Source organism: Abramis brama, assembly GCF_963993115.1.
Source record: "Abramis brama genome assembly, chromosome: 22".
NCBI classification, from domain to species: Eukaryota; Metazoa; Chordata; class Actinopteri; order Cypriniformes; family Leuciscidae; genus Abramis; species Abramis brama.
In genome coordinates this window covers 26166126-26190456 of record NC_139984.1, presented here as the reverse complement: position 1 = coordinate 26190456, position 24331 = coordinate 26166126, and the positions used below count along the sequence as shown (strand labels likewise).

The 24331-nt window shown below is 36.5% G+C and overlaps 1 protein-coding gene across 1 annotated transcript in view; it reads left to right on the top strand.

Moving 5' to 3' along the window:
• The window catches only part of spryd3 (SPRY domain containing 3), a 46072-nt gene extending 21810 nt beyond the window's left edge, over positions 1 to 24262 (top strand). Inside the window, exons 7-11 of the mRNA XM_084098745.1 lie at positions 6999 to 7148; positions 12592 to 12649; positions 20467 to 20586; positions 20730 to 20863; positions 21939 to 24262. Of these exons, the coding sequence (XP_083954871.1) occupies positions 6999 to 7148; positions 12592 to 12649; positions 20467 to 20586; positions 20730 to 20863; positions 21939 to 22073 (597 nt within the window). The 3' untranslated portion in view covers positions 22074 to 24262. The remainder of the gene's footprint in view (positions 1 to 6998; positions 7149 to 12591; positions 12650 to 20466; positions 20587 to 20729; positions 20864 to 21938) is intronic.
• Positions 24263 to 24331: the final 69 nt, after the last annotated feature.

Here is a 24331-nt window from a genome sequence, read left to right as displayed (position 1 = left end):
CCCTGTTTAGTTTTGGGGTCTCTTTTTTTGGTTTTGTCTTTAGTTAAATATTTCTCACCATCTGGTTAAAAGTGAATAAATGTTCTGAAAAACTTTTTTAAATTATTATTATTTTTTATTTATTTTTTTCCTTCAGTGAGCCATTGCAGTTTCGGGTATTGACAGAAGAGTCAAATATGTAGCAGTCAGGGCTCCAGACTGTAACCAAATGCATTTTGTTACTGTTTTTCCTGCCTGTGCGACTAATTTTGTTAGAGGTCGCACTGCTGCCACCAGTTCATTATCCAACTGATAAGAGCTGCCATTTCTGTTGTATATGAGAAACATCAAAAGGCAAATGAAACGAAAAAGCGGAACGAAACCGCGTTACGCATTTGAGCTGCGCAGCACGGACCGTTTATCATTTCAGAGCAATAATAATGCAGCACTAGCTCAGAACAGGTTTTACTAGCGGACCGTTCTCGATCACGCGACACTGTTACTACACTGTGCTGTAAGATCCTGTGAGAAAGCTTTTGAATTCGCTGCAGAATCGCTGCAGAATCAATAACACTATGGTGTTATAGAAACAGCGCTGACATGGAAACCAGGAGAAACATTGTCGCATGAACGAACAAGTTATAGAAGGCTTTTCAATCGACAAATCACCAACATTCACCTTGGATTTGATGTAACATCGCTAACTGTAACCATGGTATTGTGACCGAAATAGTTGAACGTTTTTTTTTACATTATTCATCTCAGGTTTCAACCTTTTGAGAGTGAAATTCAAGCACTTTTCAAGGGCTTTCAAATGCTTCACACTTTTTCCAGCACTTCAAAGATCTAAATAACATCCAATTTTATCATTATTTTTAATGTGATGATTTGTAAAACTAAAAGTTTAAAGATGTAGGAAAACTAACACTTAGGGCCAGATTTACTAACAGCTTGCGTCAGCGCAAACCCTCTTTTGACGTTAAAAAAAATATTGTCAGGATTTACTAAAGACACGCAGTGTCTAGCGCCGAAAAGGCGTATGCAGTTTGCAGAGTTTCCCTTTTAGGCGCAAAATTTATGGGAGGTGATATACTAAGGTTTGCGCTCGTCAATGTACTGGTGTTTGTGCCATTATTTACTGCCCAAAAAAACATGCCTTAAACCAGATGCTACCTGCCAGATTGCGTTCGCCATTATGGGAATTATCTGACTGTGTCTGTGTTCTTTAATTTGCCCATCGTCAGTAGATCACGCGCAGAACTTTCCACTCCCGTCGGCGCTGTTTTGGAATTGTGCTCTCATGCTAAATTGCCCTGTTTAGTAAATCTGCCCCTTAGTGGCAAACAATTAATTTTATTTAAAAACAAAAAGACATGAAATGACCAGTATAACCAGTAGATGGTGGTAGACAAGCACTTATTTTCTATACATAGAAATTTACGTACTAGCTTTATTTGCTTTCTATGTAAAAAAAAAAGTGTGATACTATAGATTAGAATGACAGTAGTACATTTAATAAGAGTATAATATTTAAATTTTGCTAATAAAAATTTGTTACTGTTAATGAAAGTTAATTTCATCTGCATCTCAATTGAAGCTCAGTGCTTTACTATAAAATTTCCAATGTAATGTAAAAAAACATGTAATATTATTATTAGCTGCACTTATTAATGCGAAACAATAGTTATTTTATGATTTACGTCATCTTCATGATTAAAAATCCACCAAGCGCAACCGAACAGGTGCTGGCGCCACCATCTGTAGAACTTGGTGGCACCGGTGCTACTGCTCTCAAATGTTAGTCTGGAGCCCTGGTAGCAGTTTATTTTTAACTCCTCCGTCATTTCAGCATGAACTAATCAAAAGGAAACCAAAAGAATTTTGTGGTTGATATTGTTTTTCGGATTTTTTTTGTTGTTGTTGAGATTTGCAGAGCCATCTAAGTATGTAAATGTATTTTATCACGCTATGTCCAACAGCATCAGTTGCAGCAGTACTTTGGCAGGAGTGAATGATTATGGTTGGGCAGCATCTTCCCTGCTGCAATAACTGGTAGTGATAGTTGGATCTATTAAAAGGTGGTGAAAGACACCACAGACCAGGCCACCGTTGAGATTTCCAGCTAAACACTAGTAGTTTTATTTTGAAGAAATGCATGGGGGCTCAGTTTTGATTACATAATATTCATAAGAACATAAAGCGTTCTATTTGTATATTTTGAAAAAAATCTTTTTTTTATTTTTTTTTATTTTGAGGAATACTGAATCTGTTTTTGTGAAGTGAGATGAGTTAAAGCATGCTCACATTTAGTCTAAAACTACAATAACCATCATGTTTACTTTAAATAGCGCACACAATGCCTCTGGACTCCAGATTTCTCTCAACAAAAATAAATAAGAAAACAAAATAACTTGTACTTATTTAAAAAAGTAACTGAGATATTTTGTTGTAATGCATTACTCGTTACATGAAAAAAGGCATCTAATTATATAACTCACTTTACTTTTAATGCGTTAGCCCCAACGCTGGTAATGAATACATTTTTCACTCTGTCTCTCGATTTAAACGTGTGGCTTTGGTGCTTCTCAAACACCCACTGTTATGATTGGCTAATATCTTTGCATAGGAAATTAGTATGCTGACAACATTTAAAATTATCCAGTCAAACAGTGAAGGGTTTATAAATCTGCATGTAGCTGTTTTTCTAGCCCAGGTAGTTTTACTGCACCCTAAGCCATAAATATTAAATATCCATCAACAGATGCTTTACATTACATTATGGCTTGGGTGCTGGCAAAGTCCTTTTTAAGGAAAGTCGATTCACTCTGTGGCCATATTTGCAACACCATCCAAGACCAAGTCCTATCTACTTGAATGGGGGAGTCCTGAAATCTTATGAGTCTCCTTCAGAAAGTCATGCTGGTTTGCACAGCCAGCAGCGACAACTTTTTAACCTGTCTTGGCGTCTTAAAAACCTGCTAGCGAGGCACACAGTAATGGTCAAAGACATCCGTCAAGTGCATATTTATGTAGAAAAATAATTAAAAACAGTGCAGACTGACATGTTTTTGCTTTCTCGCAGCTAGACACAGCAGAGTGGACGTGACATGCTGAACTTCTTTTAACTTGAAAAACTTGTCCTATTTGAACAACCTCTAACTGTAGCTTTTTGTGTGTAGGAACAGTATGGAGATGATGATGTGAAAGTAGACATTGGTGTGTCCTTTATCTAAAAAATAAATGAAGGAATAGGGATATTCCTGCCACATCTTGTCCCTAAAACATTTAAGAATTGTACTGGGATACCATGATGTAAACATATAAATCATAGATCATATGAAATCATTTTGTTTTGCTTTTTAGGACCGGCTGGGAAAGTGACAGGAATTCCCAGCACTCCACAAAAAGGAGAATACATGTTGAGGCTTTTAATATATTGTTGTGTCAATTAGACAAGCAGCTGAATGCCAAGTTATGCTTAACACTATGAAGCTGTAAGGATAAATTGTGTTTAGACTGACTGTTAGTAACTGCTAGCCGACAGACAACTTGTAACGACAACTGATGCTGTCAAAACATAGATCTTATTTTAAAGGCTGAAGACAAGTGATGAACGAGACAAACATCTCAGTGGCTCCAATTGTAGGCGTCTCCCTCTTTATGTCCTCCACCTTTTCCACATTCTCCGTACTCTGACAGGAAGTTGTGGGGCTTGCTCGCAATGTTGCACCTGTTGCCGGGGCAGCGGGTCAACAAAACAAGCTGCTGCCTCCACGCAGGTCTGGGGATGGTAACGTTCGAGAGCATATCAGATCTGTCAGCGCTGTCATTCAAGCATGCTGGGAGCTGTTGAGAGCCGTTAGGAGTGGTATAAAGGTAGACAACCTTCCCATTACTCAGCATCAAGGAGGCAGGAATGTGTGACTAGGTGCAATTTTGCCTCCATCCTCAACTGAGCAGGCAACTGTCCTGGCATGAAAACTTGAAGATGTTGATGTTGAAAAGAAGAGCCGGGTGTGGGCTGAAAAAAAGCAATACTTTGCGTCTATAAAAAGCAACACATGATTAATACTGATTAATGGATTTCAGCCCTTCGGTGGGTGCATTCTCCATTGAGCGTCAGGAGATGAGAAGAGAATAACTTCTGTTATCTGTGAAACACACATTCTTCCATATTGAACACTGATCAGTTTAGTTGGAATGATCAAGCCTGCTTTGATCAAAGTGATGCCTGATTGTTTGCAGGATTGTGCGTCTTACTTTCTGTAGTTCATCAGTGTTTTTGATTTCAGTTTGGGATATTCTTGGAAGACTCACAACAGTCTGTTCCTGCCTGTTTAATGGCTGCTTTTGTCTTTTGCACGCACTTTTCTGTGTTTTATAAAACGTGTGGTCATAACCGGCATGTTGATGTACGAGGCCCTTTGTCAGTCTCCTTCTGACCTGCAGTCATTTAACGGCGTAAACAAGAATAGCAAAGACTGTGTTAGATGGCATCAGAGAAATCTTTGAAATTGCACTTGACCAACAAAGTGCCGATTCTGTCAATGCAAACGGAAATTTTGAAGTAATTAATGACAACCAGTTGTAATCTGAAAGTAATCATGATGATGTGTTGTGAGTTTAGAAGCTGTGTGGCCAGAAACAGAACATGAGAGAAAGGCAGTAGCTTTTTTAGGCATCATAGGCATGTGGTTCCCAAAAGTGCTGTCTAGGTTGGCAACTCATCAGGCTTAAGTTTGTGTCCTTTTTGATCATTCAGAAGTCATATGACGGGCAAAAATGTTGTCTAGGTTTTAATCTGAAGCTGAAGTTTAAATTGAACCTTTGAATGTGCACATGATGCCCAAAAATTATGTCTAGATTGGCAGCTTACTAAGTTTCTAATTCGAACTGTAGAAGAGCACTCATATCATGCCAAAAAAATTTGTTTAGGTTGTAATCTTAAGTTTAATGATGTCTAAGTAGGCAGCTCACTAGTGTTCTCCTTTTTGACCATTTAAACAATTGGCATTCCCAAAATTGCTGTTCATGTTTTAACCCGAGTTAAAAAGTTAATTTAATCTCCAATAATACAGTTCTAAGTAGGCAACTCACTAGGTTTTAACTTGTTGAAGTTTTGGATGTTCAAGAATGCATTTGATAACCAGTCTAGTTTTGGGCTTTAAAATGAATGTTCCAGAAGTGCATATGTTGTCCAAAGAAGCCATTTGGGTTGGCAGTTCATTAGGTTTGGCCACATTTTTGTCCCTTTGATCATTTGAACAGACATGTGATGCCTAAAAGTGTCATCTAGTAGGCAGCTCTCAAGGTTTAACCTAAAGTGTTGAAGATTTGGCCTTTGAATTGAATGGTTGAAGGTTGAGATGGTCTATAGGAGATGGCTCAACCTGGCATTAAAAGTAGTTTCACCATCTTAAAATCTAATTAAACCTCTTAATCTGCCACATCCAGTCACAACAGTAAAAAAGACCTTCATGCATGCAAGTGATGAAATGTTTTCCATTTGTATTTCATAATATATGACAGAAATTTGATCTCTTGCCATGTCAAAAGTGTTCCATTGGTGAATTTCTTTTCGTAGGTGGGGCTGTCGATACCACTCACATGTCTGTAATTGAAAGATCTTGCCCCACCCTCGGTATTCCATGAACGTATTGAAGACATGTCAACCTTTTTGTCTTCTCTAATAATCTTATTACACCTTTCCTAACACACCTGATGGGAAAAAAATCAGTCAGAATATGTGTCATCACTCCTGTGTTTGAGTTTGCCCATACTTGATCTAATTTATTGTAGATTATTTTTTTAAATATTCTTCTTATATTATTCTCAAGTGCCTTGAGAGTGCCTATCTCAAAACACCAATCAGGGTTTGTTTTTCTTTATAAAGGTGTGTGTGTGTATATATATATATATATATATATATATATATACACAATTTTTTTAAAGAGATATCTTACTCACCCAGGCTGCATTTATTAGATTTTAAAAATACAGTAAAACAGTAATATTGTGAAATATTATTACAATTTAACATAACTGTTTTCTATTTTAATATATTTTAAACTGTAATGTATTCCTGTGTTGGCAAAGCTGAATTTTCAGCATCATTACTGTCTTCAGTGTCACATGATCCTTCAGAAATCATTCTAATATCCTGATTTGCTGCTCGAGAAACATTTAATAATATTATCAATGTTGAAAACAGTTGTGCTGCTTAATATTTATGTGGAAACGGTGATTGATTTTTTTCAGAATTCTTTGATAAATAGAAAGTTAAAAAGAACAGCATATATTTGTTATATAATTATTTTGTATTAATGTAAACGTCTTTATGGTCACATTTAATTAATTTAATTCATCCTTGCTAAATAAAAGTATTAATTTCTTTTTAAAAAAAATCTTACTGACATCAAACTAGTTTATCTGAAATGTAAGCTTGGCCAGGTGTGTTTGCAGCACAGCATTTACTAATAATTCATAATAATTCATTACATTTATATAGCACTTTTCTAGGTACTCAAAGCGCTTTATATAGAAGGGTGAATCTCCTCAACCACCACAAATGTGCAGTATGCGCCTGAACGCCCAGCACACACCAGCTTATTGGTGGAGAGGAGATGAAGCCAATCACTATATGGTGATGATTAGGAGGCCATCATGGGAAAAGGCCAATGGGCAAATTTGGCCAGGATACCGGGGTTAAACCCCTACTCTTTTTTTCTTTTTTTCCAAAGGACATCCTGGGATTTTTAATGACCACAGAGAGTCAGGAGCTCGGTTAAATGTCTCATCCGAAGGACTACTCACAGCCAGGCTGACTATTTTTGTAGATTAATTTGGTTTATGCCAAGTTACGCTTTAAACTGACCAGATAATCCACCCAACAAGATCCTGTTTACTTCTATATGAGCAAACAGTTGAAATCTCGAGATTACAACATTTGTAATGATGTCTAATACGCTATAATGTATCTAAATTAAGTCTGATTAAGGCTATGATATGTTCTGCCACAGCTTCTGGAATATGTTGGGAAAGGGAAGAGCATCATGGATGTGGGTCTGGCCCAGGCCCGGCAGCCCCTCACAACACGAAGTCACTACTTTGAAGTGGAGATTGTGGATTCTGGAGAAAAGTGCTACATCGCCCTGGGCCTGGCAAGAAGAGTAAGTCAATTGTGTTATTATTCCTCATTTAAAAGTTACTTCTGATAAGAGTGTTAGCAAAATCGATTAATGTAGGGAAGTGCATGCACACATGCATGACATTTCCCATCCTTTGTTATATTCTCCTAAATGCTCTGTAATACTTGTCACATTTGAATGCCATTTAGATGCCTTTTAGTTTTTTTTAAAAGGTTTTTTTGGCAATGGTAAAGTATTTAGATCAAATTCCCATTGGTTTTGGCCTGAACAAGAATGGATGTGTACAGTAAGCTCTGGATATACACCAATATTGCAAATGCGGCTCCATAACAGTTACAGTTTGACAGGCCCTGAGGCACAGTATGCAAATAAAACAGTGGTTTGAGAGAATCACCTAGCTGTCAAGCTCAAATGAATAACTCACTCCTCTGTCATCATTTACTCATCCTCTAGTTTCTCTCATTACTTTTTTTCTGTCATAACTTTTCCATAACTTTGTTTCTTCTGTCAAATGAGGGGCTTTTCGTTTTGTATATTACTATATTTCTTATTAACAGTTTAGACAGCTCACGTTAGCTACAAGTTATCGCAAGAACAGATTTAGATCAGGCATACTTCTGGCATACTAATGGGGTACTAAGCTTGGACTCATCTCTTCAATAGGACTCATTTGTTCACCACACCGGTCAACTTGACAACCGCACCACCGTAGTTGTAAAGCGCCACCGCGGTGGCTGAGTCGCACTGGCGGTGATCCACCAAAACAATTGTTTTACATGAATATTATGACAGGAGTGAAGCACAAAGCTTTGTGTACAAAATAAATAATAGGTTAGCAATTAAATGTTACATCGCAGCCATGGAAACGTTTGGATTCATGACGAATGAGAGAGTTGTGCGTGAGCCCGTAAATTTGTCGGCTTTGTATTCTGTTTTGCGATCCAGTCACCCGATTATCAGCGAATTTAACAATATTCCATTAGTTATTATTCCACTGGACATGGAATCTCTTGTTTCTTTTCCCAAATCTTCACTCACGTCTCACCCATTTTCGCAGGGGTAAAGGGGACGTGTCTTCCTTTGGTTCGCTTTTAAGTAGGCCTATTATATCCGCATTCTTTACTGTGGTAAAGTAGAAAAACGCTGTAGGAAAGATAGCCTACCTTTTTACTTGCACGTCAAATTCTTTTTAACACCGTTTGTGCTTGTTATTATACTTGGTAAGGCGCGTCAAGTTTATTTGTAAAGCGCGTTTTACACGCGCGGGTGATTTTAGTTTCGCTTTCTCAGGCAGCGCAAAATCAAACATAGCTTAAATGTCTTGCCCTTGTGGAAGATAAAATTCGCTCTTCGGACCTTTTACAACAAGTAGAAAACAAGAAGATATATAAAAAAAGAAGAGCGGTAGGCTTAGGCTATATCACACGTCTTTGTGTGGAAATATTAAACGAATGTTTTTTAAATATTTAACTATTATATTAAGTTAATATTATTTACTGATATTTATTTCAATGCTTTACAGCCTTGTTTATTATTATTATTTTATTTCAAAATGTAGCCTATTTAATTGAGGTATATATTTATATACACTGCGAATGCATTATGAATGGAGTCCAGATGGCTCATGTGCAATATTACAAGTCTTTGTTAAAGCCCTGCAAAGTCATGTATGAGCAAGAGACCAGAATTCTTATTCATTATTTACTAAAAATTCTCTCCTCTGGCATAGTTCTCAAATCTCTGAATATAATGGAAGTCATTGGACTACCTTTTAGGGTGTTTTTAAGTCACTTTTTGTCATTTTTGGTGCTTGACAGCCCTTGGTCATTCATTTTTGTTGTATGAAAAAGAGCAGCTTGAACTTTGTGAAAGAAATTCATACAGGGATCATGACAGTATTATTTACAGTATATACCATTATAGTTTCATTAATACTTTTATTTTTATAGTTTTAGTTTTTAATTTAATTTTAGTAATTTTTTGTAATTTTATGTGCTTTGTCATTTTTATTAGATTTTATATAATTATTTAGGTTTAAATTATTTTTATTTCATATTAATTTGTTTAGATTTAGTTTTTATTTCCAGTTAGTACATTTAGTGCTTTAACAATTAAGTTTTTAATCTACTATTTATATTTTATTTCAGGGTTATTTCAGTGACCAAAAAATGTTTTTAATAGTTAACAATTATAACCCTTGTTCATGAGTGAGTAAATGATGGCAGAGTTTTTATCTTTGAGTGAACTATTACTGTAGTCAGTAAAAGTCATGTAGTGATCATGCAGGGTTGAAACAGGAACACAGCACTGTGTTCTCCTCTCTTCCTGACGTTCTGTACAAGAAAGTGAAGGGTAATTAGTCTCAGGTTGGGAACTGCAGACAGTAGACAAGTCTGCTGTGTCGAATCGTGGAAAGGCCTTTGGTTGCTCAGAGAAACGGAGAGATTTAGCTGCCTAATTACTGTTTACTCTCATTAGATGTGTGTTCCCTGCATCCTGTGTCTGGAGAGATGTTTGCAAACAATGTGGTTGTTAATTGTTAGAACATCAAATGCGCGTATCACCTCTGCCGTTTGAGGAACAACAACAAAATTGTGGCCAACCTTGTTAATGACTTGATCTTTACTGCGGTGGGAACATCAGATGGACTGAATTATAAGCTAGTCTGCTCTCTGATAGTCCCAGTTTCGGTCTGAGGATGATGGTGGATGTGGAGAGGTAGAGCCAAGCTCTTATCTGCAATCAGTGAACCCTGACCCCCTGTGAACGGGGACTGGACCTGGCCGTACGAGCTAGTGCGCATGCATCCGGAATACACTGGGTTGCTAGGATGCAAGACAAAGATTTTCTGGGTTCTAACAAGGGGCGGAGGTGCGTACCGGATCCTCGGCGGCCACATCTACGTGAATGGGTCCAACCCTTATCACCTCCTGACCTTCCCTTCTTTCACCAGCCCTTTCCTCTGCTCTCATCCGGCACTGCGGGCTTCGGTTTCAGCTAGCTCTCTAGCACTTCCCGTGGAGCAATTGAGGGAGTGTGTGTTCCTGACCCTGGTGTCCTCATTTATTTTGGAAACATTCACAAGTGGAGATCAACTCTTGAAGTGTTCGGCAAGGAACACAATCTGTCTGTCTGTCACCAATCCATCTGACCTATTCCAGTGCTCCATTTTACTGTACGTGTGGGTGTTTACTTTAAAGCACTTAAACACATCATTATTAAGGCCAATCAGATACAAGGACTTGAACTAACTGTTGTGTGTGTGTGTGTGTATACATATATATATATATATATATATATATATATATATATATATATATATATCTTTACTTTCACTTTTGATCAATTTAATGCATCCTTGTTGAATGAAACTGAGAAAACTGAACAGAATTTTATTGTCATTTCCAGCCAATCTGTAATTTTTTGACGAATTTTAGTCAGTAATTTTATTCCAAAAAAATGTAAAATGTCATTTCCACTACCATCATTTCCATCACAGAATTTTGAAACATTAGACATGTTAAATTTAAAGTGTGGTGGAAATGACAATTCTACACTGTCAGAGGTCAAATTAAAAGTGTTTTAAGAGTTAATTTTCTAAAAGTGCTCATAGTTCATGGTTTCGTGATGACAGGAGCTTGCACAGATGCCATTCCAGCGCCCGTATTGTGGTGTTTGGGGGCAGGTACCCTCTTGGCCTAATCTCTGCTCTGTGTGTCATGTGCAGATGTGCATCTGCCTCCACCGGCAGCCTCTCTGCTACTTGTTGTCTTTGCCACAGTGTGGAAATGCAGGCAGCTCGAGTATCGCACATAAAAGCCCCGGGTGGATCTGATATGGCTCTGCCACGGACACATATGCTACTGTTTGTGTTTCTTGGAAGCTCGATGCTTTCTCTCTAATGGCTTTTGCAGTCTCCTCAGGGGGCCAAAACACTATATGCATGAATAGCTCCTCTTCTCAAACAGGAGTATGTGGTATATAATTTCATTTGACAGATTTAAAAAAAACTGTTATGTGGGTCGCTGGGGCGAGCGAGGTGATTTATTGCTTGTGTGCTTTGCGTGGCATGTTGAAGTGTCTGTTTGCTTGTGTGTTTATACATGGTACTTGATATAGAGCACAGATGTAATCGTACGAATACACGGAATGCACTATCATTTTTCACCTTGTCAGGGAGCAGATGTAAACTCAATTGAAATTAAGTAATGTTTACAAACAGTTTACTTTCTCATTTGTTGTTCCAGAGAGCCCTACTCTATTGTCTCTACATGTTTAGATCTTTTTGTCAGATTCGCCTAAGGTATCATAATCATCATCCTCTGTTGCACAACTTCATTGCGCTGGAGCCGATATAGCGCTTCACAACAACACTAGTGGGGTGGAAGGCGACCAAGGGATGTTAAACGCGTCACCTTATTGTGGCTCTCATTTAAATCATCTGTCCGTTTTGGGTCCGCTTAGATCTTAGATCGTGAATAAATCAGTTTTAAGTCCCCCTGGTCTATGTTTACTCCTCTTCCTTATTAGATATACAGATTAAAAGATCTCGACCTGAACCATAACACAACCCTCTATCAGCCTTAACCAAAACAGATCCCCATGTAATCCTCTAGACCAGATTACAGAAATGCCAGCACACGGAGCCTGTAAAGACATTTATAATGTTACTAAATATTTCTTTTAAAAATATTTCTTTTGAATTGTCTAATGTTGAAAGAAAATCGATCATGGCTCCCACAGAAATATCATAAATGGGAATTGAAAATTGGTGGTTTGATATTGCTATCGCTGGATCTCATGTGAGTGACAGGTTGTTCCACCCTCGCGCCAGTAAACGATTATTTTAATTAAAGTTTACGAGGTCGCATGAATTAAAAAATAATAAAATAATGACACGCACAGATAAATCATTTATAATTAATACTGCAATATAACATTTAAAAAAATAACAATTGTCAATTTTAATTTCATTCTGACTAACAATTTGGATCTTTTGAAGATTATAAGATGTATGATAAATGCATTAAAAATGCTTTTTAGAGTGCATTACATATACAGGCTTCAAGGGAATTGTTAAAAGGCTTCAATAGTCTCTTCAAATGACAACAGAGAAATACCAAAAATATCTTTGCATGTTAATTGCATCTCAGGTCTAATCAAAATATTGGCTGCTCCTTGTGTTTGTGTTGGCATGGTGTATCTGTATATAAAAAAACATAACCTTTGCTGCTCTGTGACTTAATTCCTTAAACCTAAAACAATGAGCTGTGATGCTGTAATCGTTTTCTGGCTATAGAACTCAATTCTCTCTCCACCACATTAATATGAAAGTGTTGAGTGAGATTGCTGAAAGTGAAAGCGTCACAAGTACGTTCACAGTACTTCCATAATTGGTATCTATAAAACCTGACTGTTGTCTAATTATTAGAATTTGTGTCTTATTCTTCCTCTCTTTTGTCAGGATTACCCAAAGAACAGGCATCCGGGCTGGAGTCGAGGTTCTGTTGCATATCACGCAGGTGAGTTGTTGATCATTTTTAAAGATCTTGTCGTTACAACAGTCAGTATGTTTACATGCACAGTTATTTTCGAGCTACAGTATTTTTTGTGTTGTCAAGCTAGTCTTCATCTGTCTAAATGCATAACACAATGCATAATCAAACAGTTTGAAGGATTGAATGCACATAGCGCTTCACTTTTTTCGTCACATACGCACAATTGGTGTGTTCAAGACCTTGAAATTTCGTATTTATGAGTTAGGAAGTCGTAATTACGACATCAGATGAGTTCAAGTCACTTGGTTGGAGGAAGATGGCAATGTACTACCTTTTCTACAAAAAAATCAGCAAGATTTTTAACTCTACAAAATGATGAATAAAGAATGCGCATAAGCAGTGTTTTTAATTTTTATGTTTTACTAATTTATGAACAGCATCATAATTGTACAGTACTTTCGCATTTTTACATGAAACTCAGCTAGTTTTATTAATTTCATTAATTTCAACAAATTTACAATCAGTTTAGCCCGACATCGCAAAAATTGCATTGCCATGATTTAATTCAGACTAAGGACATATAAAAAAAAAGACATGCCTTCATGTTCACTATCTCTTGTAGTCCGAAATCTGAAATAAAACTTTCATGTAATGTAGAAGTACTAAGAAGTCCCACATAAAGTTATTTTTATACACACAAGTCCACAGATCCTGTTTACATAAAGTTTGTTTTGTTTTCTCCGTTTTGTCATCTCTGGTTGTATTCCTATCACAGGTTACGCATGGATTACCCAGAATTCCTGCAGGTGGTGACTTTTTTTTAAAAGCTTTATTATTTGGCTCCTCTTCTCTTTTCAAGCCTACACATCTATGGGCACCATCTCTACAGTGTGTGGAGGTCCTGGATGATGATAAGAGGAGTGTAGAGAGGAGATCAGTGTGTTGATTTGAAGAAAATCCTCTTGAAAATGGCATGAGGATAAATAGCCCTATCTCACTCCACAGGTCCCATCTTTCAAAACAGCTCAAAGGAAGTTGATATCGGATAAGATTTGCCTCTCAATGTAAAGATGGCAATCTTTATACTCAACCCCTTCATGCCTTCATGCCACTCCACATAACAGATTAGTCACTGAGTATCATCCTGAATGAAACTGTGCTTCTGTGGTGACTCAGAGCCTATTGTTTAAGGGTGAGGGATTTTGCCTGTAAGCCAGATAAACAGTGACGGTTCAGATTTTTTATAATGTAATGTGGCAACGTTACTTCCATTAGTGTGTTATTTGGGTTGTAGCTGCAACAATAGAGATGCTATAAAAATAAACTCATTAGTCTTATTTGATAGACTGGACATTGATAGATCTGTTTTTCACTACACTACTACCAGACCAGTGTAAATCACTGTGCAATTCTTGTGACTTTAAGTACTTCACAACTCTCAATTTGACATTAACATACCGTTGGATATACTTAGTGAAGTTTTTTATGTATGTATTTATGACAACCGATATTCAATATTTAATTGTGCATTACCGTTCCTTATATTTTTACGTTTAGATTACATTTGCCATTAGGGATGTGCTCGAAGCCGAATACTGTGCTTGGGAAGGAAATGACGCATTCTACCGAGCCCCTAAAGGAACAGGGTGATGGAAAAAAATATGAGATGGGGAAAAAAAAAATATTTCAATGATTTTGCGTTTTCTCGCAATTATATAATTGGGTATATTGTATATAATCTGCGGGTATGAGGCAGCCACTATCAATATGCGGGATATTGAAATTGGTTTTGAATGCACGCTTGCTTTTTACTTTCACTTTCAAATGCGCGATCACACATACTCTGTGTATAGGGAGCGTCAGTACTGACCACACATCTTACAAGATAAGATATTTCTCAATGACGCTCAGGATCTGCTGCACATTAAATCCTCTGACAGCGTCCTCTCTCCTTACTATCTTTGCGTGATAAGTGAAATCTGATGTACTGTAATGTAAGCGACTACCGCAGCAAGCCTAACCCTGTCCCTTTAGGGGCTCCGTAGAGTGTGTTACTCATTTTCCGTGCCTTTCCGAATTGACAATTAGGCTTAGAGCACATCCCTATCTGCATCTAATGCTTACTTAATCTTTAATAACTCTAATAATATATAAAAACATTGTTAAATATAGTATTTAGCAAATCTTAAAATAAATATCCGGTTTCATAGCACATCGTAATGACATGATGCCTAAATTCGTTCAATTAGTTTAAAATTATTTTAAATTTGTATATATATATATATATATATATATATATATATATATATATATATATACAAATTTAAAATTATTTTAAACTAATTGAACGAATTTAGGCACGAATTAAACATTTTTTTTTTGAAATATAGATGGATGGATAGATAGATAGATAAAAAGATATAAAACTTGAAATACAAATATTATACTTTATATCAAAATAACTGTGTGTGTGTGTATATATATATATATATATATATATATATGGGTCAATGACGTATAAGGATTTTCAACAGGCCAATTTTAAAATAAAAATAAAAATAATACCTGTTGCAATTGTTCAAACATTAAGGATGTTGTGTAAACCTAAGTTCATTTAAAAAATTTAATTTAAGTGATTTTAGTGTTTTTTCATCTAGATGAATTGTCCGTAGCCTTAAAAAATGTCATGTGGTGCGACCATGATTTATCTTAAAATTAATTAATTTCCTTAACATGCTTAAACTTTTTTTTTACAAGTTCTTGGTAATTAAAGTGTTTAGAAACCAAGTATTTGCATTTCTTTTGAGTTTTTGTAAATAATGATCTCATTTTTTGTTCTATAATTTCCGGGTTGCCTTCTTAAATCTAGTTAACAGACTTATTTTTCCTGTAAATCACATAAAACTGATAGAAATGTTTTAAAAATATAATTTACTAAAGCATACTGAATCAGTGATTCATATTTCAGCCACAGAAATAAGATATTTTATTTTAAATTTAATACAGTGATTGCTTTTATTGGTCGCACCACATAAGTGGTCGCTCCAAATGACACGAAGACCTTATATAGTTAAAAATCTATTTAAAGAGATCAATGAACAATACATTTTATACAAAAAAATAGATTTAATACAAATTTCACAGAATTTTCCTGAACATAAACATTTAATACACTTTTTTTTAATAAAAATCACATCACAAACACAAGTGCACCATTTAATTTAACTTGACTTAGAATTTCTTTCTAACAAATAATAATGTTATAGATATAAATTATTTCATAAGTATTGTATACAGTTAACATTTGGGGTCAGTAGTTTTTTTAAAAGTAATTAATACTTTTATTAATCAAGGAAACATTCAGTGTCACATTCAGGCGCAGGCTATAATGTTACGAAAGATTCTATTTCAAATAAATGCTGTTCTTTTGAACTTTCTATTCATCAAATAATCCTGACATATAAAATGAATCTCAGTTTCCACAAAAATATGAACATTGATAATAATCAGAAATGTTTCTTGAGCAGCAAATCATTAGTGACCCTGGATCACAAAACCAGTCACAAGTCGCACAGGGTATTTGTGGCAATAGCCAACAATACATTGTATGGGTCAAAATTATCGATTTTTCTTTTATTCCAAAAATCATTAGGATATTAAATAAAGATGTTTTATATTTTGTAAATGTCCTACCATAAATTTATAAACATTTATTTTTGTGAGTGAATATAGCAATATCGCAAACATAAATGGACAACTTTAAAGGCGATTTTCTCAATGTTTCAATTTTGTAGCACCCTCAGATTCCAGATTTTCAGTTGTATCGGCCAAATATTGTTCTATCTTAACAAATCATACATCAATAGAAAGCTTATTTATTCAGCTTTCATATGATGTATAAATCTCAAAATGTACCCATATGACATTGACCCATTGAGTGGTTTTGTGGTCTAGGGTTACATATTAGAATGATTTCTGAAGGATCATGTGACACTGAAGACTGGAGTAATGATGCTGAAAATTCAGCTTTGATCACAGGAATAAATTACAGTTTACTATATATTCACATAGAAAACAGATATTTTAAACTGTAATAATATTTCACTCTTCTCCTCTTGCTGCAGGGTCAGAATTTTTTCGCTTGGCAGTGGCATCTGGTAAAATAGATTAAAATAGTTTTAAATAAATAAATAGGCAATAATAAATACACTACAAATAAATGCAGTATTACTAAACTGAAATTACATGCTCTATTTTTTTTTTTGTGCATTTTTCTCATATTGTACAAAGAGTAAACATAAACTGTCTGAAATATATAAAAAAAATCCCAAATTGCATAAAAATCTATTCCAAATGATACTAAAGTAAAGTACTTTTTTTATATAAACCGTCAATTGAATATAAAAGCATAAAACTGCCAATCTAGGACATATATCTATCATTGAAAACAGTCTGCAGTGGTCGCACCACATGATATTTGGTCGCACCACATGATATTTTCAAATTCAGTCATAATTTACAGGCACAGAATTGGCCACCTAAACAAAACAAGCTAGCTTGCCAAAAAAGGTCACTATGAAATGTATAATAAAAATATATATTTGTAGAAATAACTTTAATATTAATTTTTTTTTGAGGTCATACCACATGACATCCAAATTTGGCATCTACATACCAACCATTACAAAGGTTTATTTTTTTTCCAATTTGAGAGAATTACAAACCTGCTTGCTGCTTCCATGGGTCCTTGGTAAATTGGTTTATGATGTAACTTCCTGTGTTTGAATAGTTTTCAACATATAAGTCCCAAAATGGTAGTTCCTTGATGGTCACACCACATGATATTTCATAAAATGGACATCATCGGACAAAGTTTGTTTGTATATTATGATGGAAAATATAAATGCAAATGCTTTGAATTTTTTTAAAGGATTACAAAACATTTTGGAAATCATGCCAAATAGTGCAGAATATAAATTTGAATAAATTCAGAGTAATTTCAAAGATGTTTTCAAAACAGAAGTTATGGCCGGACGGTCGCACCACATGATGTTTTGACACTTTAAATAACAAAAAAAATAACAAATAAGTAAAGGTTTTTGAAAAGTTAAAGTGAGTACATACATGGGAGAGGTACTACAAATATGCAGTATCTTTTTAGGCATTTAAACCGATGCAATTTTATGCAATCGGACAGAAAATTTAGGATGCAATTTTATGCAATCGGACAGAAAATTTAGGCGTCACGTCATTGACCCATATATATATATATATATATATATATATATATATATATATATATATATATATATATATATATATATATATATTAAAGCACATAAACACATATATGAATGTGTATTTATAAATGTATGTGTATTTTTCTTAGCATTAGTATCCTCTATTTATTGGTTGACCATAACATGACAACAATTATTTGTTATTTGTTATTAGAAATTTTCATAAGGGTGCATCCCTAGTGATGGAAGTTTGGAAGTGATGGAAGTTTGTTTATTTGCTAGTGAATTCAGCCAGGCCCCGTGTTCTTCTCGACTGTGAAGAATTCAGCCATATCATCACTCGCATCAGGGCGATGCAGTTTGTCAAGCCCTCTTGTCAGCTTTTGCGGAGCTGCATTTATGGGGCATATCTTTTCTGCGCCTCATTGCGGCACCCGCTGATGGAGGTCTGGCATTGCCACAGAAGCGGGTCAGATTAGGGGGGCATGACTCATTGTCCTGCCCTGATCTATAAGAGGCCCACATCTATGACTCATAATCCAGTTAATCATCACGTAGAGACGCGTTACGGCCTCTGATATGTCGCTCTGGGGGTCAGTGTCCTCACGCGCACATCATAGCCAAGGACAGAGGGGCTCTTATAATCTCATTTGGATTGAGAAATGAAGTCGGAAGTCGTGTGATACGTTTTTTATTATTATTTTTTTATAGAGTTTGGAACTCCGATTTTATGCCGTATATGATCCCCATTCCTGTTTTAATTAATCTTCTGACCGTGCCAAGTGGGTCAAAATATTTGGCAGAGTCGCTTTACCCCAAATCACTATTTTCAGGTTTCAGTTCATTTTCAGTTCACGTTTGGTAATGCAATAGGGTACGTGACCTTTCCCTGTTTAGGTTACTTTAAAATGTTGATGACATGAACAAGCAAATAGTTTTTCCTTTCTGAGCCCCCCAGGCTCATAAAACTGCCTTCTTGTTTGCGGAAGCAAGTCTACATTCCCGGTCTTTTCCAGAGAACAGCTCTGACATTCGAGGAAAGCCCTCTCTGCACTCCGGTGTAGCGTTTCCTGCCAGAGAGCCTGAAAGCTAGGGCTTGGTGAGAGCGCGTGCCCAAGCCCCCATCTATTTTTAGTCGCCTTCTTCTCCCACAGTGGTCGTGGTGTTTGCGGAGTGTGGTGTTGGGACCGAGGCCCACATGGGAATCATAATGATGCAGTGTTTTCATCTCCCTCCGCATGTTCAGATAGGGATTGTTTAAACAGTATCCTGAGCTGGGAACGGGTCCCATGACAACTCTACAAATATTTACCAGCCACACACTGCAATAAGGTTTTTTTTGTCTGCAGGCTACCTTTCCGTGTTTTTCTTTCACTTGCTCTTGATTGTTGTTGTCTCTTTGTTTTGTTATCTTCTTATATAAGGAGAACTTTGACTTAGGAGAAAGAAATGTACAGAGGCGTGAAAGCACATCTCCTTTCATCCTGTCAGTTTCTGGATGAAGAGTATAAGTCTTCTCTGGATCATTAAGAGCAAATGTGTGAGGAATGCAGCATTAGTGCTTGCTTATTCAGATTCACTTCAGGTCTTCACAGTGCTCTGATGCCAAGCACTAACTTTAGCCTTGCTTCTTTATGTCCTAAAATTCATTCAGATTTAGTTGTTAGCTCTGTCAATGAATATAAATGAATCACCCAAAAAAGAGGCTTTAAAAAGATAATCAGATGAGATACAGAAACAAATATTATGAAATATGAGCTCAAGCACTCATTTTACCTACAGTGATGCTGTCCAACAGCGACACCAGCAGATGATGTTTCTGGTGGAGGTGGGACTCAAATTAATAGGGCACCGTTGGACCTGTGACTCATGGCATCTGTGTTTATCATGGATTTGTTTATTTAATGGTCTGAAAAGATATATATATATATATACACGTGTGTGTGTATATATATATATATATTTATATATTTCTATGTATATACACATGCATACTACTATTCATACTACCGTTCAAAAGTCTTGAAAGTTCTTGAAGAAGTCTCTTATGCTCACCAAAACAGTAACAACTGTATTATTGTGAAATATTATTACAATATAATATAACTGCTTTCTATTTGGGTACATTTTAAAATCTAATTTATTCCTGTGATCAAAGCTGAATTTTCAGCATCATTACTCCAGTCTTCAGTGTCACATGATCCTTCAGAAATCATTCTAATATGATGATTTGCTGCTCAAGAAACATTTCTTATTATTATCAGTGTTGAAAACTGTTTGCTGTGTAGTGCTTTTGTGGAAACGGTGATATATTTTTCTCAGGATTCATTGAAAAATAAGAAGTTCAAAAGAACAGCATTCATGTGACTAATAGAAATCTTGTGTAACACTATAAATGTCTAGTATGACTTTAAAAACAAAATCTTATTGAACACAAACTTATTTAATATAAATATATAGTTTTTTTTTTTTTTCTCCAAGTATTCATAGTATTAATGCCCAGGATATTTAGAGTTGATTTGCATATCAGATTTTAAGCAAGGTCATGGTTTACTAATGAAAGGAGACGCATTTGAAATGTCCATCTTATCTGCTCCATAGATGATGGGAAGATCTTCCATGGAAGTGGAGTAGGTGACCAGTTTGGCCCTCGCTGTTTCGAAGGGGACATCATGGGCTGTGGAATTATGTTTCCTCGCGACTACGTGCTGGACTGTGAAGGTGAGAATACACATGTGGTGCTCAATAGAGATGAGAAGAAATTTCCTACTGCCAATTCATACTTTGATCCATTTAGCATGCTTGTCAAGACTGTAGTCCAAGTTTTTTAGATGTCCATCCAGCTCAACGTGTTTCTCTGTTAGATGAAATTGACGACTGGGATGCTGCTGATGTACGACCAAAGCATGGGCGTGTCGAAAACTTACTGTATTTGAATGATGAAGATGAGGAAGAGGGAGATGACCTAGAACAAGAACATGAGGGCCGGAAGGTTATGGTGAGTGTATATATATATATATATTGAAAATTCAGCTTTGCCATCAAAGGAATAAATTGGGTCTAAACCGGTTTGATCTTGTCCACTTTTGACCACTTCCAGAAGTAGTCAAAAACACATTCGACCGGATTATACTTTCGTAGTGTAAACGCTCATGTGGTCGAATGTGTTTGAACAGCCACAAAAGACTGTTTACTCTCTGCCTACTGAGCTAACGCTAAACATTATGGGAAGTGCGCTAGTCAGACGGGATTTAAACTTTGTCGGCTGAAGACCCAAGTTTGGTTTGAAGATGAAAAATGAACCAAGCACAATGTTCTCTCAGCATTCCTGATTTCTAACACACACTCACAGCATTCGGCTGGTCTTGTGGCTGTCAGAGAAGTAACTAAAGCTGATGCTCTCCGTATATTTTTCTGTCGTCTCCGGGCACGTTCATATGTAAATTAAAGAAAGCAAGAAGTGGTTGAAAGTGGACAAAGGAGACGGATCAAAACACCAGGTGTAAACGGGAATGTGTCTCCCTCGTCTACTTGTGATCCGATCGACCAAAACACATCTTAACACCGGGTGTAAACAGGGCCAAGGTCTCCCAGTGGGACGTTAAACGATCAAGACCGCTAGGTGCCAAAAATTGCACCGCACGACTCTGTAATCACCCAGTTTCCGGCCGTCGTCTGGTCAGTTTTCACCCCACTGGGTGAGGCTTGCTTCCATGCTTGTGCAAGATTATGGATGACCTCGCTGTCAAACTCTCTCATGAGAGCTGTCTTTTGAGGGTACAGGATATCCCAGATGTGGTCAAGACGAATTAGCTCGTAGATATTTCAGTCACTCGCCTGGAAAGGCTTATTGGAAATAAAAGAACACAGGATACCCTCAAAAAACAGATGTTTGCTAAGTGTTTTCTTGTGCTCATGTCGTGTCCTGAAGTAGCCAGAGTTTTGGCACTAGTGTGTACCAGGACTGTCTGATACCCTGTCTCAGCCCTGTACCTATGGAAATGCTGACTCACTCTCTTCCCTCTCCAGCTGTGGAAATGCTGACTCACTGTCGCCCCTCTGTGCTCATCTAGGTGTTCTTCACCCGGAACGGCAAGATAATCGGCAGGAGGGAGGTGGTGGTCCCGGTCGGAGGGTTCTACCCCACCATCGGGATGCTCAGCAGCAGGGAAAAGGTGAAGGTGGACCTCCATCCACTCAGCGGATAATAAACCAGGAACTTCGCACATCAGCCAGACTCAGACCCACAGAAGAGCTAGAAACTTATGCTGAGATTTCTGTTATTTCTTTATCTCTGAAGGCACTTCAAAAAAGTTTAACCTGTCTAACACGTTCACTCCAGTGCATGTCTCACGGTAGAACATATCTACAGCGTTCACCTCGGCTTAAAAACGGTTTACTGTGAAACCACAAATGTTTAATATTAGGCCTCAAAAGAACTGTTTAAATGGTGACTGAAAGAATATTGTACGAAGATACATTTAGTTTATTAAAAATGCATAGAAAATATTGAATTATATATTTTTAATGTACTTGTACATATGTAAATGTATGTATTGGCTGCTAAACAAACATTTATTTTGCTAAATCAATCATGAATATTAATAAACAGAAGGACACCCTAGAGAAAGTTAAAGATTAGGCATGAGGGGGTTAATAATTCTGAATTATTATAATATTGTTAAAATAACTTCACAGTTTTCCACAAGCACTCCCTCTCACAGATGACTTGTGGAGGTGATGAAAGGTCGTTTTTTTCTTATTGTGATTTGTCTGAATGTCATATTTAATCAAGTGCCATTTTTTGCTGTAATTTCTGTCTGAAAATGAGCGGTTGAGGGGAATGTGCTTGCCAGTAAATAGCATGAATTAATTGCTAATTGCGATGTCAGCGGAGGCAAGTTGTATTGTCTCCGGTTGTATATCTTACACGGTCATCAGGAAACGCCATACAGAAGCTCCAGACCAGAGAGCGGAAGACGACACACCGCATCGGCTACTTTTTGTGTATCTGTCTATGAATGCATCTTTACAAATCAATTGAAGTTCTTTTAGCCTTCATTCTGTAAATGTAGAATTTTACTTTAGTTTGTGGACGTTTTATCAAATGTTTCAGGGCAGATGCCACGTTGGAGTCAGGTTTAAAACAATGGAGCTGTTTATTCAGGCATAGTCCACTGTAATGTGAACTCGTCCGGTTCACAAATGCCACAAGCACTTTAGACATGTCAACTTAAGCTGGTAGTCGGATGGGCGAGCGGCCATGATGCTGCCCTCCAGACTTGTTGCATTTTGCACACCTCGCTGTTGCAATAATGCGCTTCCTCTTCTGTTCTGTTACATATCACTTATGGAACAAAAAGCTTTCATATTACATACGTTGCCAAATTTAATATCGTAATTTTGTCCCTTTCAGTATGGGTTTTCCTTCTTGTTTTATATAAATGGAATCTTTCAGTGATATTAAACTTTTCTCTATATTGCCCTAATTTAGGTGCCTCGGTTTCTTAAGTTGCGTCCTACAGTTCACTAGCTGAATGTCAGGACATTGGTTGTGTTTGCTTACTGCAGTGTATACTATAATTAAGTGATTGTGTTCATTGGCTGCTGGAAATGGAAGGTCAAGATGAGTGCATTGCATTATGGGACACAGCACCCAGTGCAGTGTGCACGTTTTGCCATTTTTAGGGGTGTTCTATGCATAAATGTTAATGCTATGCACAGTATACTGCAGAAATGGAAATAGTATGCTATTCTGAATATAGCCATAATCATATCTGACACATTGGTTTTCAAAGGGCATCATTGAATAATGGGCTTTGGTTTATTCATTTGAAAGATTATCAGTGGTTTATAATCCTGCATGTTTATCATAGACTATTGTGCAACTTTTGTTTGGAAATATATTCTGTGAGAATCGTGAGGTTGTTAATGTAAAGAAGACTCTCTTTAGAGAGAGGAATGGAACTCACAGTGAAGTAAAGCTCTTCCATTTAGTGGTGAAATGAATATTCCAGATCAGATCATTTAACATAAAGAATTGCTTGTGTTCCAGACATAAATTGACAGCACAGGGAAGCCAAAACCAAATACCTCTATCAGTTAAGCTTATTCAAAAAGCCAAGCGGTTGTCCTCTCCAAGATCATCTGAATTCTTCGACTGGAATGTGGTTGCTTGGCGCATAAATAGGTGATGATCGTTTTGGGTTCACAGTCTTACTAAATGGAGATTTGCGTTGATATGTTGTTTTACTTGTAGCATGCACTCTTTTGCTAATGTGTAAATAATAAAGACATAATTATTTCCACACAAACTGTACTCGGGTTGCAGTGAAATTCCTTTTTATACATTTTCATGTTAGCACATTTCAAATAAACTTTAACCCATTTGATCCCACCAGATAAATTGTATGTATTGTGTACATATAAACACACACACACACACATACATAATTTTACTATCATG